We start from the raw sequence: 13,761 nt of genomic DNA, 5'->3' as shown, positions 1-13,761 counted from the left end.
CGCCATCCTATCTGTGCAGCACAATGGGGAATGTTCGGTAATATTACCTGATTGCCCTCCATCCAAACGTAAAACTTGTTTATTGTGTCAGCATGTGTTCCAGTAGGTGGTACACAGAGGTACATGGATGCTGCTGATCCCATATAAGGGCTTGTTTTGGCCAAGCAGCAATCGTTAAGAAAAGGACTTGATTCTTTTCATTAACACCCCCTCCCCGTTTATAATAGACTTAATTGGCCCAGGAGCCCCAATAAAAAAAGCCCTGGGGGGCGGGGGGGGAGGAAGGGAAAGTGGCTTGCGCCGAGAGCAGTTTGGCTGGGTGTCAGAAGAGGAGGATCATGCGCACAGAAGGGGCAGCGTCAATAGGGGAGACAGCGGCGTTTGCAGTTTTTTTTCTTTTTTTTTCTATTTCAGGAGCGAAAGCGAGGAGGAAGAAGCCGGGAAAGATCGGAAGATACCGAGAGGAGGAAGAGGAGAGGTGGGGGAAGCTCCCGGGGGATGAATGAGCGCTGGTCTGTGAGCTAGCAAAGCGGAGGAGATATCCGGAAAACAGTTGCCTTCATGGGAGGAGGCGGGAAGAGAGTCGCTGTTGCAGGCTGCAACGTCTGGTAGATCCAGAGCATCCAGAGGACTGGGAGAAAGAGAGAGAGAGAGAGAAAAGAAGTAAGCTTTGCTACGGATTGTGGTTTTGTGTTTGTCGCCACGACGCGGCGCGGGAAAGGGGAGACGGGCACAGGGAGGATGAGAAGTGTGGTTGAATCACAATAGCGCCAAGGAAAAAAGTGTGAGCTTTCTGGTGAGAAAGAAGTCGGAGTGATGAGAGAGCAACCGGGAAAAGCTGAGGAAGCCGCGGTTGCTGCTGGGCTTTGTCAGGAGGACCGTCGTCTCCGCTCCGCTTATTCCTGCTCTTGGCAAAGATTAGAGGAGCCTCAAGTGTCCGCCACTCCCTGGCTGTTCCTCCTCCACCAGCCGGGACTATGGAGACTTTAAACGACACCAGCCTCATCGAGCCTCTCAAGTCGCGGCCGCCCTCGCCGCAGAGTCCCCACCATTCTTTCGCCGAGAAGAAACGGCTCCACCGAGTTCCCTCCCCTGCCAGACCTTTCCTCAAGGATCTCCACGTCCGGGCATCTTCGGCCAAGCCTCCGCCGGTGCCTCCCAAATCGCCCAGCCTGTCGGGCAAGCCGCAGCCCCAGCAGGGGGGACCCCGTCCGCAGTCGCCGGGGCTCTTGCCACCCCAATGCCGCCTCTCCCGCCGCAGCTGCGCCCAAGGCGCAAAGGCGGTAGCGTCGGCGCCTTTGGGAGCCGGCGCGCCAGGCAAAGTCGGTACCGCCAAATCCGTCCTCTCCAGCAAGAAAGCAGCCCGGGCCCAGGACCAGGCGGGCGGGAAGGCCATCGCGAGGCAGGTCGGGGGTGAAGGCAGCCACCCGTCTGGCAAGAACAAGAAGGGGAGGCGGTGTGTTTCCTTGGCTCAGCCAGGTGCCTTGTCCCCCGCCTCGGCTGCCAGGATCTGCCACACGGACAGCAGCTCGGACCTCTCGGACTGCCCCTCCGAGCCGCTCTCCGATGAACAGAGATTGTCTCAGGCCGCCAACAGCGATGCTGAGTCCGGGACCGGCTCTAGCGATCGGGAGCGCGAGTCCCCCCCGTCTCCTCCCCACCTTCCCTCAGGGCCAGGCGGCGGCCCCCAGCACTCCTTGCCTTCTCCGGAGCAATCCAGCAAAGGGCCGGCCACGGCGCCGGCTCCCTCGGGCGTCCATGGCGAGGAGGCGATCTGGGGGAGAGATCCGGAGAAAGCGGCCGCCAAAAGTGCGCAGCCTGCTGGGAGCCTGCGCCTGGGCGGCAAACTCCCCATGGTGGTGCCCTCCTATGAAAGGCAGCTCGTGGCAGACCAAGAAGAGCTGCTGAGAGAGATAGAAGAGCTGCGCTCAGAAAACGATTACCTCAAGGTAAATGGCTGGAGGCAGGAGGGAGAGGGAAGACTGGGCCTGGAAGGGGGGACCGAGGGGCCGGTTGGGGACGTTAAATGACGGAAGACCAGTTGCTGAGAAAAGGACACCTTTTTTAAAAAAATGAAGGAACTTCCTAAGCCAATTGTCACACAATTGTATTGGGGCACCAGAAGCTCCAGTATTTCCCCCTTGCTCATAGGACATTGCTCTTCGTTGCTTTGAAGAAGTCAACAGTCCTGTGTCTGTGGAGATTCTCAGTCATCCAGGTCATGGTTGTCCCAAAGGTGCTTTGTCAAGAGGCAACTGGACCAGAAAGTCCAGTTGCCTCTTGAAAAAGCACCTTTGGGACAACAGTCCTGTGCCAATCCTTTGGTTTGTGGAAAATAAGGTTTGTGTGTTGGAAGTCCCTACAGAACCATTTGGACATGGGTGCAAGTATTCACCGATACTTTCGCCTTATTTATTCTACAGAGGAAAGCATTTGAAGCTGGTAGATCCACAGTGTTTTCCTATTGCAGGTATTGTATTACTTATAAATTCAGATACTCTCTTTCATCCAGGAGTTCAGGGGTGATGTGCATAGAGCTTCTTCTGTTTTTTCCCTACAACATTCCTACAAAGCAGGTTGAACTGAGAGTTGCCTTCATCTCTGGTTGTGCTTTTGTGTCTGAGATGGATTAGAACCTGGCTTTCCCTGCTAGTCTGTTACTTAAATGAATAATCAACCTGACATTATTTGGTTTGGTGCAACTGAAATTGGGTCAAATCGAACTTTTTAACATACAGACATGCAAACTCCCTTAAGGGTAGCTTAAATATGTTGAATTCTGAAACAGCTTTGCACTTCCCAACTGGTGTATTCCAGAGTTATTGGACTTCATAGTAGCTGAGAATTATTGGGGTTGAAAGCTGATATATCTGGAGATACCAGTCTAGAGAAACCTTCTTTAGAATCATGGAGTTAAATAGAGAAAGACTTGGATTTTCTTTATGAAGCATTTTAATTCCAGGGGAAAAAAACACTGTATATAAGAAATAGAATTGCTGATGAATATATTTTTGTGGGCAAAGGAAAATGGCTTTTTGAGAAGTAAGATGTGCTGTCAATCCATCTCAGTGATAGGGTTAGGCATTGGTACTTGAACTTTGCAAGAAGGATTGAGAGTATGGGATTAAGTATAGGAAATGTCAGTTTCTTCCAATCCTGCTTTGAAGTGATACAAGAGTTTAGACAGAGTTATTAAGAAAACAGACATCTGACTACTATAAAGTTTCATGATTTATCCTTCATGGAAAATTATATTTTGATATTAATAAGAAAGTGACAGGAAAGAAATTGGGAACATTAGCCTGTGCATGTTTACTTAAGATTTTTTGTAATTTTATAATGTTATTTTGTATTTTTTAATTTTTTAATCTTAAATTATACAATTTGTTTTATTAATTAAATTGCACACTGCCAGACCCCCTCTGTGAGGGAGATGGACAGTTAAGAAGTTTAATTGATTGATAAATAAATAAATAAATGTTACCTGATCTATATGGATTGATTAAGAAGTCTGATAGAAATAAAGGAAGGAAGTTAGGAAGGAGGGAGGGAGGGAGGAAAGGAAGGAAGGAAGGATTTACGTGGATTGGTTTGCAATGCCAGCCTTCTCAAATTAAAAATTAGATTGAATGTGATTATTTTTCATATCTGTTACTACTTGATCATTTTAGGATTTTTTAGATGATTTTATTTTTGCCTTTTAAGAAGTATAATCATTGATCATTATATAAACTATAAAGACAAAAATAGAATCAGAAAAGTTGATTATGATGTTACAACAGCTGGGTTTGATATTATTTCTATCAAGCATTTCATAAAACAGTGTTTATGAAAGAAATGACAGCTGAGAGTCGACACTGAAAGACTTTCTGAATGTAGAATTGTCAACATTTTTTATGCTATGCCATATAACAGCTGCTTGGCAGCAAACAGCAAAGGTTTTTCCTGCTATGGATATTAAATGATAGGGAATTTGCCTCAGCTAAACTTATGCCTTCCAGACAGCAGATAAAGAGGCAGAAATTCCATCACAAAAAGGGTGATAATCTTGCCTCAGTGTATGTTGTTTTTTGTAAGTCTTTTTCAGTGCCTGTGTTGTTATGATATCCTATCCAGAAATAATGGGATGGGATAAATGCAGTACCTTGTGCAGTCCTCTAAAAGGGTTAAATTTGTATTCTGGATCAGGAAGTTAGAAAAGCAAATTCTCAGTGTTGTTTTTTTTTAAGGAAAACCCATTAAACCATACATGTCCTTTTGTTTTAGCATGCCCATTTAGACTGGTTATGGTTAGTATATTTTTTTAAAAAAGATAAATGAATGGATCTTGGCTACTGAGAAACAAGCAAACAAACAAACAAATAAATAAATGAAACGGGATAGAGGCTTGTATCATATGCTGACCACCACATCACAAATGATAGAAGCAAGAATTATTCAAGCTATAAAAATAAATAATCCAGGTGAAAATATGTAGCCTTTTGTTTCACAGAAAAAAATACTGTAGTTTGAGTCCTGGAATAACATTTTTTTTAAAGTTTTGTTAAAGGTGAGGGTTATGCAGCCTAATGAGACACACAACAATTATTGAACACAAATTGATTGGCAAGATAAGCCAGTTGGGAAGATCTTTACAAATAGAACAAATTAGTTAAAGGGTTAGGATTAAGAATTCCAGAGTTAAGGAGTATGTCAAGTATATCTTACTTTGTTTAGATGTAGTTGTAAACGATATATTATATAAATGAGTTTATGACTTAGTTATGCATCATGTTAAGCCAGAGCTAGGCAACTGAGCAACAACATTAGCATATTCAGTGGGTGAATGATTAAATGTGTGCTATGACACAAATTCTACTTTTTATTTATGTGCAATGTACTGATGCAAGTAGAAAATGGCAGGGCTTGTGTTGTTACTTTGTTGCACATTTGTCATCCTTTCGATTAGAGTAAATACATATGGGCAACATGTAGACAAAGGTTAAATTGTGGCAATTGGGCCAAAGTTTAAACTTTGATCCAGTTGCCCTGATTTAACCTTTTAAAATACTTTTGGCTTGGATGATTGAATCTCCATTTACATGTAGACAAATCACCTTTTTGCAGCCTTTGAAAGCCATTATAAGGTTATGCAATCAAAACCACTGTTTTAATGGCACTATTTTTTGATTAAAAATGAGCACAAAAGTAAATTTCAGGAGTTGATAAGCGTATTCATTAAACAACAAAAAAAATTCCTTTGAAAAGGACAACATTCTGTCTCCCTGTACTTTTGCTGCCCCTACCTTCAAAAAGATTGTTTGCCTCTGAACTAAGTCATGCTTTGTTGAATAAGCACAGTTGGCTGGTTTTAGACATATAAAGCTAAATCATAAATTATGGTTTTTAAACCACAGTGGATGATTTTGTACATTTTACTAAGCCTAAGCTAAAAAAACAAAGAGTAAGTGCTGTATGTGAAGTCATTCTTGTGACTCCTGGGTTCGTATGTTACATTATCTTCCTTAATAGACACTAGGTGTAATGATACCTGGGAATGACCTTGAGGGATGGGGGTGGGGGAAGGATCAGATAAGGAAGGGAGCCCACAGTTGCATTTAAAAAAAAAGACAAAGAAACTCAGAAAGCGTTTCCCTTCACTTAACCAGGCTGTAAAAAGAGACGGTGGGAGATTTGTACATTCAGACTCACAAGATTCTGTTAATATAGCCTTACAATAAAATAGAATTAGTTCCTTTCAGGTCTACCTGGGAAGGAGGTTGGTAGATTTTTGTTATTTTTTTCCCAATGTATAGGTTCAAATTCACTAAATGAAGCCTCAGTGAAACTTGAATATGGTTAATTAATGGAAACCAACTTAGGTTAGGAATTAGGAAACAGAATTTTATTAAACAATAATTAAAATAACTATGGTATAATGTTTGAACATAATGCCAGTTTTAAGAGAAAGTAAGAATAAATATTTCAGAATTATTCCTTCTGATTGTTCCTACTGCTGGCAGTGATAGGGATGTTATCAGGATTTGTAGCTTACTTGCGTTTATTCACATAACAAATTAAATATTACTATTATATTCAAGTGAGTACACTGTCTTCTATGTCTTATGGCAGAGGTCTCCAAACTTGCAACTGGCTGAAGAATTCTGGGAGTTGAAGTGTAGAAGTCTTAAAGTTGCCAAGTTTGGAGACCCCTGTCCTATGATCACTGGTAGTCTCTCTCAGCTTTTAGCTAGATTAGTTAAACCACAGGAGTTTTAATGTTAAATCTAGGTTGCAGACACACTCTCAGGGAACAAGAATAGTTCACGTACTGGACCAGCAAGTAAAATTATAAATAATTAGCAAAGAGTATAAGATCTGGTAGAGGGCTTAGAAGTGAACACTATGACAAGAATATTGCTGTTCAGAATTTGGATTTTAAATGTGGGTACCCAGAGAAGGATGGAGGCAGAGATGGAATAGCAACGCCAGTGTCAGTTGTAACCATTTGAAAAGAAGTGAAATGGAATACCATCCTAATTGGTTCTTTCTCACTCTCAGCATTGCTTAAATGAACATATAGCACAATATCCTAATTCAGATAATCTAGGATATAGTATTAGAGTTGTGGCTAACCTAGATACAAAGAAATAAACAATATAGCTGGGGAGTATGAACATTTTTATTTTTTTAAATGTCATGAGGACAATACATGCTTTCTGTACTTGTTTTTAGCTAATTAAAATTCAGCTTCTCTATTTAACCACTGGTGGTATCTGATTTGCATATTAGTTCCATAAAAAGTCCTCAGCAGGATCTCAAAAGCTAAGCTGGGCTTGACCTGGTTAATATGTGAAGGAAAACCCATGAAGTAATCCCAGGGCTGCAGGGCTAAACAGGAAAGTTGAAACCATTTATGTATTTCTATCAAGGAAAAACCAGGGATCTTGTTCATCAAATCTCAAAGAGTTTAAGCTTGACTTGAGAGAACAAAACTCGTTAGTAATTTATTAATGGCCATAAGTGCAAGAACCTATGATAGATAGATAACAATGTCCAAAAGGTATCACTCATTTCTCTTAATATTAAAATTTCTCATCCATATATAGAAGTTACTATTTAAAATGGTCCTGGATCGTTTTTATGAGCTGGAACTTCAGCAGAGTCTGATTCTCTGGCACTGAAGCAGTGAAGTTATGCTCAGAAAGATCTATAAATAAAAGAAACCGAGCTGATTTGGTAACCACAAATACTGTGCCACTTGACTCACCCTTTTATGAATATTGTATTTCGAATATTGTATTTCGAGTCTGCATTAACAAAACCTTCTGCTTGTAGCCTCATACTAATATAATTTGTAGGAGTTCTGATGATTGAAGGGTCTTGTCAGAATTGAGGCCAAATTAATGGATTATAAATAGAAAAAGCTTGCAAGGAAAGGCTAAATAATAACAAAAAGGACTATGATTATTTATAGAAGGTGTCTGATAGTGTCATCCTGGTCATCATTCTTATGGATACTTTACAAGGCTAGATTAGTTTATGGCCAGACAGACATGAAACAGTAGCCTCGTCTGCTCTATTTTTATCCAGATTTAAGAGGTCCAGTGTATGCTACAAAATTAAATAAAACTAGTGAAAAAGATCAATAAACTACTTACTGTATACATGGTTACAAACACAAATATTCTTCCTCTATTTCCTTGCTGCATTATATTATTTAAAGGACTTTTGTGGGCAGTATAGCTTCTGTTCTCATTCTTCAGATAGGGAGGAAAGAGTTCAGCCTCTAATCAATGTTCACTTTTTGTTATGGAAAGTAGATAGACAGAGGGTCAGGGTTATGAACAGTAAATGAAATTGCTGGGAAATATCTACATTAAGTTATCTCCAAGTGACTGTCCAGTCCTCTCATGTCCTGGTCATCTCCCGATTGGACTATTGCAACACGGTCTACATGGGAATACTCTTGAAAAATATCCAGAAGCTTCAGCTGGTACAGAATGTGGCCACACACAAAACATGCTGGGTACCCAAAGAAGGGCACATACAACAGCTTTGCTCTGTGAGCCAAACTGAGTGCCAGTTTGCTTCTGGGTCCAATTCAAGGTGTTGGTCATCACCTATAAAGCGCTACATGGCATAGGGCCAGGTTATCTACAAAACCAGCTTCACCCCATCACATTGTGGACAATCCTGCGCAATCTCTTGACCTTAAGAAATTTCACATTATTTTTATAATTTTAAAACTTTTTAATCTTAAATTTATTCTGATTTTAATGTTAATTTTATTGATTAATTTTTACACGCAGAACCCCTCCCTGAGGAAATGAGAGGTTAAGAAATAGGAAGAATGAATGAATAATAAATAAATACCGTATTTTTCGGTCTGTAAGACACACTCCCCCCCCCGCAAAAGTGGGTGGAAATGTCTATGCATCTTATAGAGCGAATGTTGCCAAAGCCCTGTCCACCCGCCGGCCCCCACCTGCCAGCCTCAGCCTCCTTGAAGCAAACAACAAACAGCCTGGTCAGCTTCAGCACAGCCAGATTTAGCACCAGCAGCTGATTTGCGGTTGGATCACCTCCTGGAATACCGCCCATCAGCTGCTCCAGGCTGCGGGAATTGTCGCCACCCATTGCCACTGGTGCCATCTATCGCCGCCTCCTCATGTCCCATTTTTGGCTTCCACGTGTCCCATTTTTGGCCCATTCCAGGTGCCGGGGATTGCTGCCGCTGCCTATTGACAGTGACAATCGGCAGCAGCGATCCCTGCCACCTGGAAGGGGCCAAAAGTGGGACATGCAGAGGCTGAAAATGGGGCACGTGGAGGCGGCAGTGATGGATGGCAATGGTGGCAATGGGCAGCGGCAATCCTCACCGCCTGGAAAAGCTGATGGGTGGTATTCCGGGAGGCCAAGCCAACTGCCAATCAGCTGCTCATGCTAAATCAGGAAGTGCTGAATCTGACCAGGCTGTTTGCTGTTTGCTGCAAGGAGGCAAATTGCTGGGAGTCGGGCAGATTTTTTTTCCTTGTTTTCCTCCCCAAAAGTTAGGTGCATCTTATAGTCCAGAACATCTTATCGTCCAAAAAATAAATGCTGGTGCAACCTTTTGTTTAAAGTATAGTGAATTTTATCACTTTATATTTCTAAGTGCATCATTGTACAAAGCATTTAAATGATATTTGTTTTTGAAAGATTTGAAAGGCACTTGATAGTTTGACATTGACCTCATTGACTCATGACTGAAGTTTATGTTATTTTACAATATATAACAATCTGAGCTATTTTTAGACAAAATGAAGTCATTTGTACATTTGTATTGTGTATTGTAGAAGCTTCATAGGATAACAAGTTTTTTGTGACGAACTAAGAAATGAATATTTCACTCTTCTGGCCCTATAATCTATTTTACTGTGAGGAAGATTTAATCTCACCTAACAAACTCTTTGCAGTCAGCTGCTAGAGAGAAAGTTCAGGTTGGTGAACAATGCATGGGGTCTGTGTGTCTTGTTAGTCACAGCTGTGGCTCTACTGAAGCATCACATTGTCCAGAGGAAGCTTGAGTGGATTATTTGTATAACGTGACAGTGATTGCCATCTGTAGTTCTTAATAGATCATATTAACATATAATCTGCCAGATGACTACTGGGGACCACTAAAACTATTTTAAGCATAGGAAAACTGAAAACGAATTGACTCTGTAATAATCATAATTGTTTTACATTTTAAATGCATAACATTTGAGAAGTGTTCATTGTTCTAAAAACTGTAGCTCCATAATGAATAAATAAGTATATTTTGATACAAATATATTAGATTACTCATATATTCATTTGTGATATTTCAAATAGATTAAACTCATTGGAATAAAGTATAGAATTTAGATAGTTAAGTTTTCTAAACTTTTGGATTGTTTTTTTAAACAAAACTTTGGTGAGACTGTCCCTTAAGCTTAGTCTTTTGAAGCCGTTTAAATCACAGGAACAACTAAAATTGCCTCACTCTAGATGTTATATATAGTTTATAAAACTTACAAACATACATTTACAAATCTTATAAACATGAGCAAGCAGAATTTACTTGGGGTAACAATATCTTAAATAGTCAGTCCCAAGCCATATAAGGCTTTGAAGATAATAACAATCCTTGAGTTGCAACAAGATGTAAAATACATCTCAAAGAGTAATTCAGATAGTCCTCAACCATTCATTGAGCAACAAGTTGAAACTATAGCAACACTTAAACTGCTCCCCAAAGTTATGGCCATTGTAGTGCCCATGATCATGTGATCAGAATTTGGGTTCTTGGCAACCCACCTGCACTTATGACCATTGGGACACTTCAACTCCTCCGACCTGCCTATCTCCCACATCTATGCCCCAAACTACCCTAGTCGACCTTTCCTGTCTTCTTGCTACTGCTACTAACCAAGCATGTGTGGTCTTGCCCTTGGTGAGGCAGCTGCTGGCCACACAAAACCTGGTCTGCTACATATATAAAACCTGGGCCTTTTCTACCTTCTCTCAATTTCTTTTCCTGCCTTCCCCGTACTGCCACCCAAGGATTTGTTGGACCTGTTTGCTGTGAGGCTACTGTTAGGAATGTAAGTCACCTAACAGTTATTTGGGTTGGAAATATATAAACTAGGATAGACATTTTAATACTGTATCTTTAAGAGAATCCTAAAACTGTAATTGGGTCTGGTTTCTCAAACAGCCATAAGATGGAGCCAGAAACCTAGATGGTTTAGTCTCAGTCTCAGAAGTGAGTGAGTCTCTGTTTCCTTCTGTTGGAGAGAGTTGCCTTCCTCCTAATGACTGTTACTGATCATTGATGTAAGTCTGTTACTGAACTGTTTTTTGATACTGGACTTTGATATTTGGATTATCCCTGAACTGAACACTGACTGATTTACCTGTGAATGACTTGGACTGCTTATCTTGGACTGTGCTTAAACGTTTATTGAAAGTAAAAACCTACATTTACTGTACAGTGCATCTGTGTGCTGTGTGTGTATTATTCAACATTACTCTCACTACGTCTCCCTGTATGCGCTCATTCTCCTAACGGGGAATTACCTCAACAGCTACTATTTGTGTGGGGTGAGAACTGTGCTGCACTTGTCTAGAGTAGAGGTCTCCAACCTTGGCAACTTTAAGACCTGTGGACTTCAACTCCCAGAATTCCTCAGCCAGCAAAGCTGGCCGAGGAATTCTGCGAGTTGAAGTCCACAGGTCTTAAAGGTGCCAAGGTTAGAGACCTCTGCTCTAGAGGGTCCCTGGTGGGGAAGTCGGGAGTGGGAATGATGGTTTTGGTTTCTGGCATGCTACATATGGATGCAGCTTGTCAAAAACTGCCCCTTCTCGCCTTCTCGCCTTTACTCAACTTCCGGTTGCAGACAGGTGTTGGTATCAGCAAAGTTTACAACTTGAAAGTTCTTTTATTAAAGTAATATCTGTACTTTCAATGGTGCCTCCCAGCCATAGCAGCAATCCAGAGGAATACCGCAATTCACATTTCGGAAACTACAGAGAAGTAAGGATGACATGCTCCTACCATCCATGCCTCTACCCAAGTTAGCTGTCATCTCTGGGATTCATTGTTGCCATAGAATTCTGGAGGGAGAAAGTGATGTATTGAATAGTTCTTAGGAAAAAAAAATATTATGAGTTATTAGTTCAAGGTCACAGAGAGTGGCGAAGCAAAGAATTGAGAATGCAGATCATTGGTTCATGTGATTGATGAGGTGTGAAAAAGGGGGTGGTAGGTTGATTTTGTGGGATGAGGAGGATGTACCAAATATATGAAATTTCAATCATAATTTTTATTTTACTCTTTTTCTACAGCGTCAGGGGTCTTAATGTCATAATTAAACATGCTTGTGAGTGGAAAAAAGCAGCTAAAGATATTTCTAAATGTGGATCCCGAAAGTTAGATGCCTGCTTAAGAATATAAATAAAAGTGACCTAATTTCACTTACAGTTTATTTTTGAAGCTAGCAACCACATGTAGTTACTGCCCAATTAATAAGTTCTCTTATATTTAAATCTTTAACTCCAGTCCCTAATAGACTTGAAGAATCTAAATTTGAAGCCACTTAGTAAAGAAATATTTAATAGCTTTAAGATAATGTTTCAATTATTTTCAATGTGTTTAATTAAACACTATTTCCATAATGTTGCATATAAACAGGTAAATTGATAAACTATTGTGGCTAAATTTATACAAGTATAAATTTATAAATATAAGTATAAAAAAAACCACAAATCATATCATGGACTAATATCACTGTAGTGAAACAATTCCTCGAAATGTTTGGAATCTGATGTCATAATTGTAGATAAGAATTGCAGAATAGAAGAGAAAGGATGTGAGAACAACACAAACTACAAAAAACTAGAAATAGATGTAGAACAAATGTAGCAAAAGAAAGCTTTGGAAGCAATCCCAAAAGACATCTGGAGCACCACTTAAGCATCATTGGCAATGAAAAATCACCACCAGCCAAAAGGCAGCCTTATTTGGAACAGTTTACATCTTGCAACAGTATCTTTAACCTCATTAAACAGCAACATTTGACTATCCCACATTCTTGGGAAGGATTCGATAGGGGAATAAAAATGGCACATCCAAGCTAAACATCTCGCTGACTTCTGTAGAGATTATCAATTGTCCAGGTCATGGTTGTTCCAAAGGTGCTTTTTTTTCAGGAGGCAACTGGGTTTTCTTGTTTTTTCTTTGAAGACGTTTCGCTTCTCATCCAAGATGAGTCTATCATCTGCACCTCTATAACTGTCTGGTTTGGTTCTACAACCCAACAGGACAGACACAGACTTCAGAAAGTAATTAGGACTGCAGAAAAAACAATTACTACCAACCTGCCTTCAATTGAGAACCTGTATACTGTACGAGTCAAAAAGAGGACTGTGAAAATATTTGCAGACCCTTCACATCCCGGACATAAACTGTTTCAACTCCTTCCCTCAAAACGACACTATAGAGCATTGTACACCAGAACAACTAGACACAAGAACAGTTTTCCCCCGAAAGCCATCACTCTGCTAAACAAATAATTCCCTCAACCCTGTTAAACTATTACAAAGTGTGCACTACTATTACTGTTAATCTTGTCATCACTCCTTATCACCCATCCCTTCCCACTTGTGACTGTATGACTGTAACTTTGTCGCTTGTATCCTTATGATTTATATTGACTGTTTCTTAGAATGATTTGATTGCTTATTGTACCCTATGGCTATAATTAAGTGTCGTACCTTATGATTCTCGACTCTTGGCGAATGTATCTTTTCTTTTATGTATACTGAGAGTTTTTATACCAAGACAATTTCCTTGTGTGTCCAATCACACTTGGCCAATAAAGTATTCTATCTATTCTAAAAAAAAAGCTTCTTCAGCTCTGACTGGATGGAGAGGAATGGAAGGATTTATACTCCTTGCAGACAGCTGGTCATTTGCATCCTTTTAGAGGGTCGTTGAAGCACTTTGAGGTTTATCTGTGTCCTCAGATCACTTGAATGGTTCCTGTAGTCTGATTTTTTTTTTCTCTGGAAATCCATTCCTACTCCCACACCATTCAAAGGATGCTCATCCCAAACTGAATAGCTAAAAGTCTGTAGAGATTCTCCGTCATCCAGGTCATGGTTGTCCCAAAGGTGCTTTTTCAGGAGGCAAGTTGACTTTCTTGTTTTTTCTTTGAAGAGATTTCTTTGAAGACTACAGGAACCAGGAGCACTACCAGTTGCCTCCTGAAAAAG

At 40.6% G+C, this 13,761-nt stretch overlaps 1 protein-coding gene across 6 annotated transcripts in view; it reads left to right on the top strand.

Annotated features, from left to right (window-relative positions):
* Positions 1-393: 393 nt before the first annotated feature.
* MTCL1 (microtubule crosslinking factor 1) overlaps positions 394-13,761 on the top strand; it is a 94,593-nt gene continuing 81,225 nt past the window's right edge. For 5 of the 6 annotated variants that reach the window (XM_087961529.1, XM_087961526.1, XM_087961527.1 and 2 more), the window contains exon 1: positions 394-1,949. In XM_087961529.1, the coding sequence (XP_087817655.1) occupies positions 978-1,949 (972 nt within the window). In that variant the 5' untranslated portion in view covers positions 394-977. Of the gene's footprint in view, positions 1,950-2,423; positions 2,471-13,761 lie in introns of all 6 variants that reach the window. The other variant, XM_087961531.1, reaches the window with a different exon arrangement.

The sequence above is a fragment of the Notechis scutatus genome, chromosome 3 (assembly GCF_049901735.1).
Source record: "Notechis scutatus isolate UNSWTSFEM ecotype Mainland chromosome 3, rNotScu1.2, whole genome shotgun sequence".
Lineage (NCBI taxonomy): Eukaryota > Metazoa > Chordata > Lepidosauria > Squamata > Elapidae > Notechis > Notechis scutatus.
The sequence above is the reverse complement of the archived record's forward strand: the minus strand, read 5'-3'. Positions and strand labels throughout refer to the sequence as shown.